This window comes from Erigeron canadensis, chromosome 5, assembly GCF_010389155.1.
Source record: "Erigeron canadensis isolate Cc75 chromosome 5, C_canadensis_v1, whole genome shotgun sequence".
Taxonomy (NCBI): domain Eukaryota; kingdom Viridiplantae; phylum Streptophyta; class Magnoliopsida; order Asterales; family Asteraceae; genus Erigeron; species Erigeron canadensis.
Genome location: NC_057765.1, coordinates 40,087,451 through 40,101,654, shown reverse-complemented (window position 1 = coordinate 40,101,654; position 14,204 = coordinate 40,087,451). Strand labels below are relative to the sequence as shown.

General features: G+C 34.2%; 3 protein-coding genes across 3 annotated transcripts; 2 read left to right on the top strand and 1 right to left on the bottom strand.

Annotated features, from left to right (window-relative positions):
- Positions 1–1,962: 1,962 nt before the first annotated feature.
- On the bottom strand, positions 1,963–6,590 carry LOC122601799 (transcription factor MYB3R-3-like). Its single transcript, XM_043774534.1, has 7 exons — positions 6,291–6,590; positions 5,288–5,345; positions 4,997–5,091; positions 4,825–4,928; positions 4,476–4,604; positions 3,060–4,008; positions 1,963–2,283 (listed from the first exon to the last, which is right to left on the bottom strand). Exons 1-6 carry the CDS (start codon positions 6,588–6,590, stop codon positions 3,126–3,128), a joined length of 1,569 nt encoding a protein of 522 aa, XP_043630469.1. The 3' UTR covers positions 1,963–2,283; positions 3,060–3,125.
- Positions 6,591–10,068: 3,478 nt separating this feature from the next.
- LOC122600602 (thaumatin-like protein 1) lies at positions 10,069–10,965 on the top strand. The gene has a single exon (XM_043773350.1). It carries the CDS (start codon positions 10,095–10,097, stop codon positions 10,782–10,784), a length of 690 nt encoding a protein of 229 aa, XP_043629285.1. The 5' UTR covers positions 10,069–10,094; the 3' UTR covers positions 10,785–10,965.
- A 330-nt stretch (positions 10,966–11,295) lies between these two features.
- On the top strand, positions 11,296–12,879 carry LOC122601798 (pentatricopeptide repeat-containing protein At1g63130, mitochondrial-like). The gene has a single exon (XM_043774533.1). The coding sequence runs from the start codon at positions 11,296–11,298 to the stop codon at positions 12,877–12,879; it is 1,584 nt and encodes a 527-aa protein (XP_043630468.1).
- Positions 12,880–14,204: the final 1,325 nt, after the last annotated feature.

The window sequence follows — 14,204 nt, the reverse complement described above, 5'->3', positions numbered from 1 at the left end:
TCACCGATTAAATTTTCATTCTACTTCCATATTCCCACTCTTGTTCAATCTAAATCCAATATGTCTCAAACTCTCAACCACCACCATCAAATATAAATGTTGTGACCTATTCAGAATGTTAATAAAAGGAAATCATATAATGAATATCAAAAGTATCAAACTCAGACTTACACAAACAAGGCAAGAAGCCTTTAAACATAAAGCCAAAAGTGTCTTTATTACAAGCCGTACACATGCAAACATAGGGAACAATGACATTGGTTCAAAGAAAATTTGGATAAAATGAATTTGTCAAAATGTGACTTTAAAATATATTTTATAAGGTTTAAAGTCAAATGTGTCTTTATCACACTATTATTTTAAACACGTTAACTAAAATTTGGATAAATTGACACTTGTCTCGTGAAGCCTCCTTAAACCATTCACATCCCCAACCTTTTAAGAAGTGGGTTAATGAAAAGATATTTAAGAAAAAGAAAAAGTCACACAAAATACATGACTTAAGGGAGTCACTTTCTGTTTTGCCATTTGTCACATTGTGATCAGTTAAAATTTATTTATAAACCTTATTAGTTTTTTTTTTATATCTTCCATTTTATAATATTTTATAAAAATATAAAAACATGTTATTTTCTATTTTTTTCTTTACGAACTTTTTGACATAAATTTTATTAAAAACAAAGAAATTTCAAAAATATATATTTTCAGATACGAAACCTTATATTAATATATAACTTTATGACACTTGTTATTGTTATTGGTTCAAAATATTCTTGGATGAAAAATCTTATCTTAAAAAAAGTTTGATGTTATCTAGTTATTTTTTTTATATATATATAAAAAGTCATTTTTGGTCTATAAATAGTGTATAGACATAACTTGTACTCATATCATTATCTCACTTGTAATCTATAAATTCTTTAAAATTCATATTTTCTACTATAGATCTGTTAATTTTATTGAATTGATAAAAACCATAAATCATATTAATTTAGTTAAAAGAATAATATAAGTTGAGTTGTGAATGTGTGTAAAAGGTTGAGTTAGGTTGAGTTGTTTAAGTGGAAGAGAGAGAAACTAATTTTTTATTAAAGGTTGGGTTGATGTAGGTTGAGAGTGTGGATGATCTTACAAGATAGGTGATACCGTGACGGCAACAAGTAAAGTTATTAGGTGAATAATGTGCGTTGTAAAAAGGGAAGGATATGGTCCTTTTTTAATAAAATAAAATAAAATCATTTGTTGTTGTTTTACATATGTGAATAATCTCGACTGCCCCTACCCATTGTCCATCGGTTAGCCAATGACATTGGTAACAAAAAGTATCATTTCATACCTTTGCTTTTCTCGAGTACCGTCATCGGTCAAGATTCTAGATGTACAAGCTTACGAATCCTTGTTGGGGTTGTCTACTGTTTTGTTTTGGCCGGAGGTGCGTTTTCAGAGTTCTTTTGTCCAAAACACAAGCTTTACATGACGGAATAACATGGACACTATGTGGTTATCATTTCTCTGTCAACTTGTTGGGATATTTGAAGCTTCGGATTGCACGTTTTCATAATTTGGTGGTAATTAGAAGAAATTAACTGTTAGCAGTATATTAGTATTTGGTTACAAGTTTCTGCCATGAGTTTCATTTGTTATCACTTGTATTTCTTGTTTATTGTAAACAGTCTTTTCCCCGTGGCATGGTTGGGTCTACATCAAAAACACCACAAAGTAAAAACCGGTGGCTCGGCCTTTATTGGTTGGGGGTTTTTCTCGTGTCTAAGCGAGCTTTTTCACCCTTTTTGTGGGCCTCGCAGTTCATGTCACGGGATGAGTCTAGAATGTTGTAGCTTGTTTTGTTTCTAGATTGTAACTGTAATAATCTTGGTAACTAGTGTCTTGCTAGTTACCTCATAATAAATATATTTTTTTGCTGTTCAAAACAAAACAAAAAAAAGGAGTATATTAGTAGTATTGATATATTTGTAATTTTGTATTATTAGTATTGCAAGTCCAAAAGACTATAATGAATTGCTAATTAGACCTATATTCGTTTTCTTATTAGTATCTAGTTAGGATTTTCTTATCTAGTTAGGCCTCTTCATATTAGGCCAAAAACGCCGGCACAATAAAGCATTCATCTATAAATGCAATACCATTTCTGAAGCTGCCTAAGAAACTTCGTTTTACTCTTTACTTCCGTCCAGTAAGGTGCTACAGCTAAACATAAAGATGTCTGCTTGTTATTCTTAGCTTTGCATGCACCATTATTCTGGTTCAACCATTTATTATGTCCTGCATAGTATAGAAGAAAGAGTACATATAACATAAAGTAATAAAAGATGAGTAAGAAATAGAATCGGTCTATACGATTACTCGATTAGTGTATTTACTGTTGGCTAAACAAAAGCTGCAAATAAGAAATGGAAATTGATAGTAGATACATTTTACATATATGAAACTTGCAGACACTTTAAGCTTTAATTATTCAATGCTTTTGGCAACAACTCTTCATACAATAGAAAAGGAAGTTTTGACTAGTGCTAGCAATAGGAAAAACAAAGTAACAAACTACATATGAAATTTGAATTCGATCGGGAATATAAAGATAAAGATTTACCTTTAGTTTAATTGAGTATATACTATTTGGAGCAGATTTTTTTAAAATAAATAAATAAATAAATTTTATACTTTAAAACGCAGCCCCTTAAAAAACTTTGGTAGGCAGTCACATAACAATATGGGCATGCTAGACAACATGCCTAACAGATCAAAACAGATTTGGGTACAGGTAACGTTGGGTTGAACCAAAATATTAGTTTCTCAATATTATTAATTGTCTTACAATCTAGTACGTCAAATCGTTTTTTGAAGGAAGCGCATATAGTAAACGTTATGGATTAAGATTTGTTTTGAGAGACTTTTAACCCGTTCAAAGTGTTTCTTATAAGCCATTCTTATTTATTTGACCCGTAATAGATAAAACTTGCGCCAAAATCAACCCATTCATAGATATATGGGTCGCGAATACCACCAGATAATGACTTGATTTAAGAAAGATAAAAACTCACCAATTACAGTAAATCAAAGAGTCACCACTTAGCATCCAGTGTCCATATTCACATTTGTAGATGGAGCTATACAACTCTGGTTGAAGCTTTGGCAACAGTTAAATCCCATTCTGAACTGAACATACGATCCAGGTATCTTCCTAGTGATGGTTTAGATCTATGAACCCACAAGTCTGAACTTGGCTTCATGTTTTCTGAACCAGCGGTCTTGATTTTTTTTCCATGATTGATTCCACATGAATGTGTGTGATATTGACCAAGTGTACATTGACATAAACAAACAACAGAAAACTCCTTCCCTAAGATGAAACGTGTGCTATTTGAACTCGTTTCGGAGTTTGTCAAGAAAGATTCTGGACTACTGTTACTAAATGAGATGCTTGTAAGATCAGGGGGAGCCACACAAGATAACTGATCAATTTCACGTCCAAAACTGTTTTGCGGATGTGGGAGTCCACTATTTTCACGAACGCCAAATGTAGATGAATTCAGAAAAAAAGGCTCTGGTGAAGACCAGGGTTTCAAATCATTAACGTCATCTATCTTATGCCTTTTACGAGGTTCATATATCATATGAGAGTCTGTAATAGGATCAGAATGCCTTGATGGTGTCTTGAACTCATTGCCTTTAGCGAATCTGGCAAAACCTGGACAATCTTGATTGGTACTACCAAAATTACTGATTCCTAGAGATAAGAGGGCGGAACATGCATTCAAATCCTTCTCTGATAGCCCCTTCGGGGACATCCATTCACTTTCCAATACACTTTTTTGAGTAAATAACGTGTTTTGAACAATATTTTGTGTCGGTCCTCTGCTTTCCTTTTTTGTTTCACTGTTGTAAGGCTCTTTATGTGTATTTTCATTAGGTGGCAAAACAGTAGGCATGTTTACATCCAACTTTCTCTTCAAAGAGCAATTCCAATGGTTTTTGATCGCGTTGGCAGTCCTGCCAAATACACAAAATTACTTGACGGAGATGGAAAATCAATGAGAGGGCAACCAAGACTACACATGGATGGTTCGAGTTCATTTGTTGCATCCTAAACTGTGAATTCTGGTAGTGTGGGTATGAGTGGATTGGGTAATGGGTCAGAATGGGTATTTTGTACGGATCATGACCAAAACACTAGTCCAAATGTATAACTTTCTTTCATGAAATAGGTATCCAAAAATCATATAACTTAAAGCTTAACATTTTGAATAAGACAGGTTTTATGCACTAAACACACACTTTGGCAACATTTAATCCAATTGACCCACTTCATTTTTAGCTAACTTATTTGTTATTTGTAGATTACGGAGAGCAAAGTTTGAAACTCGACACACTTTATTTGTAGGTAACAAAACTAAAACCAGCACATAAAAATATCTATGACCACCATAAGGTCCACAAAAAGATGTTTTCAAGGGTACCTTCCTGGTAGAAATCTAGCTATTTCAGTCCATTTGTTCCCATACATATGGTGGTAATTTGTAAAAATTAATTCCTCGTCTTTACTCCATGCTGCTTTCTTTATAGCTGGATTTAAACGGTTGTGCCACCTGAGAAACCATAAACCAATACGGTGTGATATCAGTGTAACACTGAATGATGATGGAAAGCCACTTGATATTAGAATGCACACAAGTCTCTACACACACACACACACATTAAATGATTCCGAATAAATCACACGAACATTTTACACAAGAAATGATGGTGGATTCCAAGCTCTGCTACTTGAATATTACAAAAAAGGAAGAGTTGAGTAACATCACTTACCTCTCCCGACATTGATTTCCAATTCGACCGGGTAAATACTTTGCAATAAGTGACCATTTCAAACAACCATGAGCCTCCACAAGCTTTACAATATGATCATCTTCCTGGATAGAAATTAGAAATCAATAAAAGAAACAAAGAAACAAACTGGCAATATAGAGCCCAAACATACCTCCTTGGTCCATATCCCTTTGATAATGTCAGGATTAAGAACTTTTTTCCAACGAGAGAAACACTGACGAGTTGTCCGGCCTGGAATACTTTCAGCTTCACAAGACAAAGAAGAACAGTTTATCAAGCTAAACAATATAACTTTCTGAACTCCTGTCCAAATGATATGTGAATGTCGATTGCAATTAGTTTGGAAAAATAGATCAAACATTTAATTCAGAATCAAATGATCAATATATATGGTTCTGTAATTGACCAAATACAGAAAATAAGTGCATGATATCTACCTCACCTATTCTCTTCCAATTCTTCGCATTGTGCTTCTTCACTAGCTCAATTAACAGATAATCCTAAAACAGATAGAAAAAAAAATGCAATAATCAATGTTTTTTTAGTGAAAATGTGAATTATATTAATATTCAAAATATGTACATTTTACAAATACAGTCAATTTGACAATTCCAACTGTAACAGAATTCACCTATATACTCATCAACTAACAGCACACTATATCTAACAAGCTAAGAAGCACAAACTAAAAACCAGCAGTCCAGACATTCTTCCAAAAACTCAGCACATCAAAACCACCAAAATTCAGCACCCAAGATGTTTGACTGCACTAGTATAGGACCAAGTAGTCCCATCTTGCATGACTCACTATTCCTATACGCATGAGCAATCAATCATTCATTCAAAAACATCAATTCCCCACCAATTCATATCCGCCAACAAATCAAATAGCTCTCAGAGTATTGCCAATCCATTGTAAATTCCACATTGCTGGTTCTTCTCACTTCGATGGCCATTAATTGGAATCTAACACTATCTGTGATGATCTGACATAGTTTCTCCTTATTCCTTTCTTGATTCTTGAAAATTCTAGCATTTCGTTCTTGCCAAATATAATATACTGCAGCAGCCACAATTAGTTTATTCACCACCACTCCTAATATTTTCTTTATTCCTGGCTAAAATTCTTATCACATCTTGAAGACTATCCACCTTCTGCATCTGATACATGACTTACATTCTTCCAAATATCATTTATATATTCGCACTTAAAAAAGAGATGATCATGACTATCTACAGAACTGCTGCAGAACACACATTTATACTCCGCATTTTGATTCCAGCAAACCATCTTGTCTTGAGTTAACAATTTTTCCTGCACTGCTAACCATAAAAATTGAATGCATACCTTGGGATAAATTGTCTGAACCAAATTACACTTTTCCATTCCACACTAGACCCTTCATCCCTCAAATCCTTCCAAGCTTGTTTAGTAGAAAATCAACCAGTTGATTGTCATTTGTGATCCACATTCTATCCTCTGCCCCAATGAGAATATTAGGAACAACAATTTCTCTAAGTGCAGGATACTCTTCTGTCCATCCAGCAGGCCATCTCCATTGCCCATTGCAAATCATTTTGTCAACAGTAATGTTATCTTCCATTCTAGCATCATATAAAGCTCTTCTATTAATGAAGGCACATAAAGGCCCATCCACATACCATTTGTCAAACCACATTGATGTTTTCTGTCCATCACCAAGTTTCACAAAAATGTGTTGCTTTACTAAATCCCTAATATCCATCATATTCTTCCATCCCCAACTGTCAGACTTATCAGTTTGGTAACTCCAAATCAGTACTACGTAGATCATCACAGATAGTGAAGATGGCTATACTCATCAACTAACAGCACACTATATCTAACAAACTAAAAACCAGCAGTCCAGACATTCTTCCAAAAACTCAACACATCAAAACCACCATAATTCAGCACCCAAGATGTTTGGCCATTTTTTGGTGAATGCAATAATCAATGTTCTGCTTTGAACTTACAGTAGCTCATAAGTTCCAAATACAATCCAAACTTCTAAATTATTAATCATACTGAAGCTACTACTCCTATACAAACTAGTTATACGAGTCGTTAAAATACCCTAAATTAGCCCAAATGAAACTTAGATTCTATAGCAGCAGCAGGAGTCTAAACAAGCACAAAAGTGTATTTAAACTGAAGTCAGAACTAACCTCGTCGTCTGTCCAGCCTGCCTGCGATGGACGTTTAGTCTTATTGATGATCCTAAAACAACAACAAAAAAACATAACCCTCATAAAAATAAAAACCTAATTTCAAAGTCAGTTAGATGCAACTTAGTAAACTGTAAAAGCAACTTAATAGGCTAACCCGCATCTATTACAAGACCTCGGTGTAGTTGCATCGCAACTACTACTACTGCCAGAAATCGACGGACTCGATGTCAGTCCCGTTTCTTTAACCGCCAAGTCGTGTCTACGTCGTTCCTTTTTCACTCTAACCATCACAACATCTGTTTCCCCAAAAATTGAGTCTTTTTCAACCTAAAATCAAACATAATCACATTTAGGCATCATTAAAAAAAAAAAAAATTAAATTAATATCATGCATTTTGTTATATTAAAACATTCATCAAAAATCAATCAACTTTACAAGTAATTAAAAAAAAATTATGATTTTACAGTAAGGCCTAGAGGGGAAATTTAGAGGAACGTATATGTATAGATACAGAAATAATATATAGATACAGATAATAAGAGACCACCTGCATTGCATTGATGTTTTTGTAACCGTCAGATAAGTTGTTAAAAAAAGAAAATTAAAAACAGAGAAAATAGATTTTTAGAGTTAAAGATATGAGCGAAAGAATCGGAATTGAAAATTGCAACTGACCTGGTGATGATGATGATGATGATGATGATGATGATGATGATGATGGTGCGACTAATTGGGGTAACGAAGATTTAGGGAATAAAGGAATGAGGGAAAATATACTCGTACTGTATTTGATTTGATTATTTAATGTTTCGATATAAAAGACATTTCAAGGTTATTTTCAAGTAGCGGGAAAATAAAGAGTGATGTTGAGTAGAAATAAATCACTTTTTTTCTTTTTCATTCTTAACATTTAGTAAGAGAAATCTTTACGTATAATGTTGAATTCTTATATGTAAATAATTTATCGACTTAAGACAATAATCAATGTTACTAGTGTAATATAGATAATTATCATAAAGTGTTTAAACGTATTTCCTCGTTTAATTATTAGGGTTGAGATTGTTTAAAGAATGGTCAAAAGAAGAATGATGGTTTTTTGACAGTTCCGTTCCATATATGGAATCAATTCACGCCACCAAATTATCAAATGAATTGTATGAAATGTTCTGCCTCAGAATAAGAATTGAGACGAGTATTTATAGATGGTTGGGAGACAAGACATGGGTACTTGGTCTCCTACAATCAGTTAGTACGGTGTGGAGTTCGTTAAAGGTATACCTCCTTTCATGGTGATTATCCTAACCTTACGTCATCTTGTCAGAATGATCGGTCATGTGTTACTTAGGTAGTGGCCTTCTATCTTGGAGCATCTGGTTCGAAGAAGCAGTTCCATCCGGACACTGCTATTTCACATCCGGAGTGAGGAGTTGTCACTGATGATGCTGACTAGGCTATAATGCGACTAAGCTAGGTACGCAGAGGTGACTCAACAGTACTATGAGACTAGGCGATCGCTTTAGGCCCCCAAATTTCTAAGGCCTCAGAATCTTGTTTATTAGACTTAGTGTTTGAATTTTGAATTGAGTATTGTTATATAATTTGTATTGCAGTAACGCCTTTTTTATTTTTGCATCAATATCTGCATATTTTTTTATTACTTGTAGTTCAATAACAAAAGATGAGTTACTTTTTTTTTTTTTTACTTTAGTTTATATGGTAATGAGTTAGGCCCCCAAAATTGATCTCGTTTGTGGCCTCCAAAAACCTTAAGCCGCCACTGTAGGTACGGATCTAATGATCAAAACAGATACACTATCATAAAGTATTTCCGCTATTATTTGTTTTTGAGAGTCTTAAATTTCATCTCACACATGCATATTTCGAGCTTCGTATACTGCTCGATTAGATGTCATTGTGATGTTTCGAATGGTAACTAATAACTATTAAATCATTGTTGAAAAAAATAAAAGTTTATATATCACGGTACATATATCGTGATATATCACCTCGCAACATGGAATGTTCTTGAATTATTTTTTATGGAATTGCAAGAAATATTTGACATTTTGACATGTACGTATATTGACGTGACTCGCTTCTCTTTGAGAAGATCGCATCTCATAAATTCCTTAATAGAAAACAAGAGTTTGGCAAATATATTTGGGATCTTCCAAACGTTCAAATCTACGTGTTAGAAGATAAAACTATGATTACTTTTCAATTCATGTACTACTTTCATTTCTTAACATCATATGTCTTAAAACATACTATCTCCGTCTCATTTTAAGTGTCATAGTTTGACTTTTAAAGTCTTTTTCTTTTAATTTTGACCGTAAGTATCTTCGTATGTACTTTATAATAGTTGATGAAACTTATATCATTGGAAAAACATCGAAAACTCAATACATTCATATATACTATATCAAGTATTGCATAACATAACAAAAGATAACTACGGTCAAAGTTTTAAAAAAAAGACTTTAAAAGTCAAAAAAGGACACTTAAAATGGGACGGAAGGAATACGATTAAGTATTTCTATTTATAAGGGAGACGTGAGCTCAGGTCCCGTGTAAAAATCAGGACTTCGGATATTTACGTTGAAATACTTCCTTGAGAAAAATTATAAACTATTACGAGTAACAATTTAAAAGAGCAATGTCCATTCTAATGATATTACTTAATTCTCTAGTTGAAGTACTTCTGTATATAAAACGAGATTTTTCTTTCGCAATGGCATGCATTCTATCATGTTTATCTATATAAAATAATACAGTATATAAAAGATGTGAAGAAATAACATACAAGACGTAATGTATTTGTGTTGTAGACTCTTCTAATTTCCAATTTTCTTTCTTATCAACATTTTACTATCATACTAGCTTCCAACTATGTTATTTTCTATTTAATGTTTACAATTCTAACTATTTGGAAAAAAAATTGAAAATTCCTGCACTTATATGCCTAACTTACGGCAACCTTCCACTATATAAACCCATCTAAACCAAAGCCTTATGGACTCACACTAGAAAACCATACTTTGACATACATACCAAAAACATGGGTCCTTGTGTCAAAAATGGTCTAATTTCGTTAGTCGTTTTTACAATCTTTAGTTTGATCTCTTTAACTCAGGGAGCCAATTTCGACGTTATAAACCAATGTCAATACACTGTATGGGCTGCAGCCTCACCCGGAGGAGGAAAACGCCTTGAAAATGGCCAAAGTTGGCAAGTCACTGTGGCACCTGGAACGCCTAAAGCTCGTATATGGGGACGAACTGGTTGCACATTTGATGCTAATGGAAAAGGCAAGTGTGACACAGGTGATTGCAATGGAATGCTTGAATGTCAAGGCTATGGGTCGCCTCCCAACACTTTAGCCGAGTTTGCTCTGAACCAATATAACAATGATGACTTTGTTGACATATCTCTTGTTGACGGCTTTAACATCCCCATGGAATTCGCCCCTGTTGGTGCTTCGTGTAAGACTATGAAATGTGGCGTTGATCTTAATCCCGAGTGCCCTCAGCCACTACGAACTCAAGGAGGATGCAACAATCCTTGCACAGTTTTTAAAACTGTTGAATATTGTTGCACTCTTGAGCGTGGTAGTTGTGGACCAACTGAGTATTCCAAGTTTTTTAAAGATAAGTGTCCTGATGCTGCTTATACTTACCCTCAAGATGATCAGACGAGTCTGTTTACCTGTCCTGGCGGTACCAACTACAAAGTCGTGTTCTGTCCATAATGAACACTATCAATATGAACTTCTACATAGTTGCAGCCTTAGTAATCTTTTAAACAGAATAAACGGGCTTCATCTCACAGAGTGTGGCCCATAGAGTACTGTAAACAGAATAACGAGTTCAATAAGTACTACTAATATGTGATTGCCCTGTTTGTTAATTCATATCCGTGTTCAATGATCATTGCATCGAAACACTTGTTTTAGTAACAAAGTTGTAATCATCTAGATGAAAAATATACAAATCGAAATCAAGTTACTAATTCACAAGGACTGTCAATATTTAGAGACATGTTGTTAAAAAGTATCATATTACAGTATCATATTGTTTCAAAAAAATAATAATAATGTGGGGTACTTAAATGTAAGTATGGCATGGATCGATCTAATTAAAGACCTCAATATTTAAAAACTAAATTTAACTTAATTGAAAAACCCTACAAATCCCTTAATTAATTACGGCAAAGTACGAACACAAACACAAAACAGAGTTGAAGCTTTCTGGGTAATTGAGATGGCGAATGTTCATCAGTTACTAATCAAAACAAGATTTAAGGGTAATCTGTCAACTAACTGTTTTCTTGTTCCTTCAGCATCTTTTCTGCAGTTAGGTCAAAGGTTCGGTCCTCATCCTAATACTAATATTGAATCACTTCGTAATTATTCGAGTTCTTGTTCTTTAGTTAATAATAATGCTGGTGCATCATCTGTAGTTGCGTGTGATCATTATGATAAAGTGACCAACTTGAACGATGCTCTGAATTCGTACAAGGTAATGATCCACAAACGACCCCTTCCATCCGTAGTTAAGTTTACTCGATTATTGCATGATGTCACCAAGCTAAAACATTATGCTTGCTCCCTATATCTTTTTAAACAAATTTCTGCACTTGGTGTTCCTGTTAACACTTACACCACCGGTATTGCCATAAAGTGTTATCATCGATTGAAACGCACCAAATATGGTCTTGCAGTCTTAGGCTCTTGTTTCAAACAAGGTGTTGAACTTCATGTGTCCACTTATAATACTCTCTTGAAAGGCTTTGTCCTAAATAACACTCACCTGGCTGAGCATCTGTTCCGTGATTTCATCTCAAGTAACCGACTATCTGAACTTAACTTGGTCAGCTACAAGATTATGGTTAAAGGGCTTTGTAAGATCGGCGATAGCTTTACAGCCATCGGTTTGCTTAGGCTTATTGATCATGGAATATTAGATGGCGGCAAGAGTAAGCTTGATGTTGTCATATATAACACCATCTTTGAAAGTCTCTGCAGTGACATAATATTTATAGATTATGCATTCAAGCTCTTTAAAGAAATGGTTCATCACAAAGGCATCCAGCCAAACATCCACACATACAACTCTTTGATTCGTAACCTTTGTAAGTTAGGTCGTTGGGACGAGGTGTGTAGGATGCTAAAACAAATGGAGGATGAGAAAATCTCCCCAAAAGTCAAGACTTTTAATATCATTGTTGATGCACTTTGCAAACAGGGTAAGATAGATGAAGCAAAAGCTGTTATCGACATCATGAATGATGAGACCGGTGGCCAGTATCCTCCTAACGCCGTCACCTACAATCCACTAATTGACTTTTATTGCTGGAGACGTAAAATGAGTGAAGCAAGGGGAATTTATGATTCATTGGACTCCAAAGGCATCAAACCGAATTATGTTACTGATCATGAGTTATTGCTTGGGTATTTGATTGATGGAAAAAAAAGAAAGTTTTACGATTTCTATGATGATATAAAAACTACATGCCTTGCCTTTTTTTTAGCGGATGAAGTATCTAGTAACACGTCTGATAAATTTTCATTTCCGAAGTACATTGGAAGTTATAGAAGTATTATAATGAGACTTCCGTATGATGAGGCACTTGTTTTCATGTGTCTCATGGATCGCAGCGGGCACAATTCAGAACTTTATCCTCACGATGAACTCATCGAAGGTGCGATCAAACACCGGAGGTTTGATGATGCAAGGCGTCATTTCCACAACCTACTTGTGAAAGGCATGAAACCTGATGGGTTTATATATATATTTCTAATAGATGGTTTTATCAAGGCAGGTTTATTCAGAGAAGCTATATAACTGCATCTTAAATATTGGGGAAAGAAGGGTTATTCCGATCCGTTATGTATTGAAAGTTTGCTTCTGGGCCGTCTAATTTCCATTGGTGCTGTTTGGCAACGAAGAATCGTAGAGGCTTCAGGCTTGCTGGTGACACGATAAAGGGATCTTCTCTTCTTATAATTAGACTATTAGCTATATATATATGTTTTGGTGCTTAGACAAGTTTAAAAGAAACTTGTTGATCAGGTGCAAGATTGTTTATCTACTTTTTAATTAATTACGGAGTATTAGCTATGTTTTTGTTGCTAAATGAGAACAGCAATTACTATTGGCTAGTATCTATCTATGAGCTACTATATATATATATATATATATATTCTGTAACTTAAAAGTTATATGAGCAAAGTGTTTACATAACACTTGATATGAGCTCGCACAAATCCTGGTTTTGGTCTACTGTGATCATTACAAGCAGCTCCCGGCCCGTTTGTGTTCTGTACGTCCTGGTACTGGACAAATTAAAGCACCGAGGTATGCTTCTGATATCAACAGTATAAGTTTGTGATTGCCAATGGTTATATATGTATTATACTTGAACTTGATGTATTCAACTCATACTTGTTTGCATTTGGACTTGATCCCTGATCAGTCTCAAACTCAAAATCATGTCGAAGTTTTTTTTTTTTTTTTGCTTTATAAACCTTAATTGGGTGTACCACTCGCTTTACGATAGCTTACTCCCGAGAGCTGACTCGCTTTTATGAAGTAGTTTTTTAAAATAATAGAATTCTCTCTCCTATTTGATTAGACTTACACTGATTTGCATTCAATATGACGAATTAGTGTATTGTTAACATAACACCAACAAAGGAAGTTTTAAGTTGGGAGTTAAAATTTATTCTACCAATCCATCAACATAATAAATTGTAAGTTATTGTCTCAAACTAGACAACTGATAGTGACAATTGATAAACATATTTGAATGTTTATAAAGTGGAAATTGCTAACTAGCGCTTACCGGGTAGCAATTAATCCCCTACAAGCTTGTCTTTCTGTGTGCTAGATTGCTGGTGGTCACTTTTACTTAATTTATGTGTGTAAATTGTTGGTAGTTACGTTGGAAGCATATAAATTATGTTATTCATCAGGCAAACAATAATTCTCTTGAAGAAGTACGTGTTTCATTCTATTACCTCCTTATCTTATTTTTGTATTTCTAATCGTGATAAGATAAGAAGTCTGATGTTTGATTCATGCATCGGCATCTTGCCGAACCATTGTATTAATAAAATTATAGATGTTAAAAAAAAACATATATAGTCTTTCTAATCCAACATTGGTCA

Coding starts and splice junctions, on each gene's coding strand:
- LOC122601799 (XM_043774534.1), bottom strand. CDS start 6,590: ATGGATATTAGGGATTTAGTAAAGCAACACATTTTTGTGAAACTTGGT. Junction 4,605..4,824: donor GGAAATCAATGTCGGGAGAG/GTAAGTGATGTT, acceptor ATGGTTTCTCAG/GTGGCACAACCGTTTAAATC. Junction 4,009..4,475: donor GCTAGATTTCTACCAGGAAG/GTACCCTTGAAA, acceptor TGTATTTGGCAG/GACTGCCAACGCGATCAAAA.
- LOC122600602 (XM_043773350.1), top strand. CDS start 10,095: ATGGGTCCTTGTGTCAAAAATGGTCTAATTTCGTTAGTCGTTTTTACA.
- LOC122601798 (XM_043774533.1), top strand. CDS start 11,296: ATGGCGAATGTTCATCAGTTACTAATCAAAACAAGATTTAAGGGTAAT.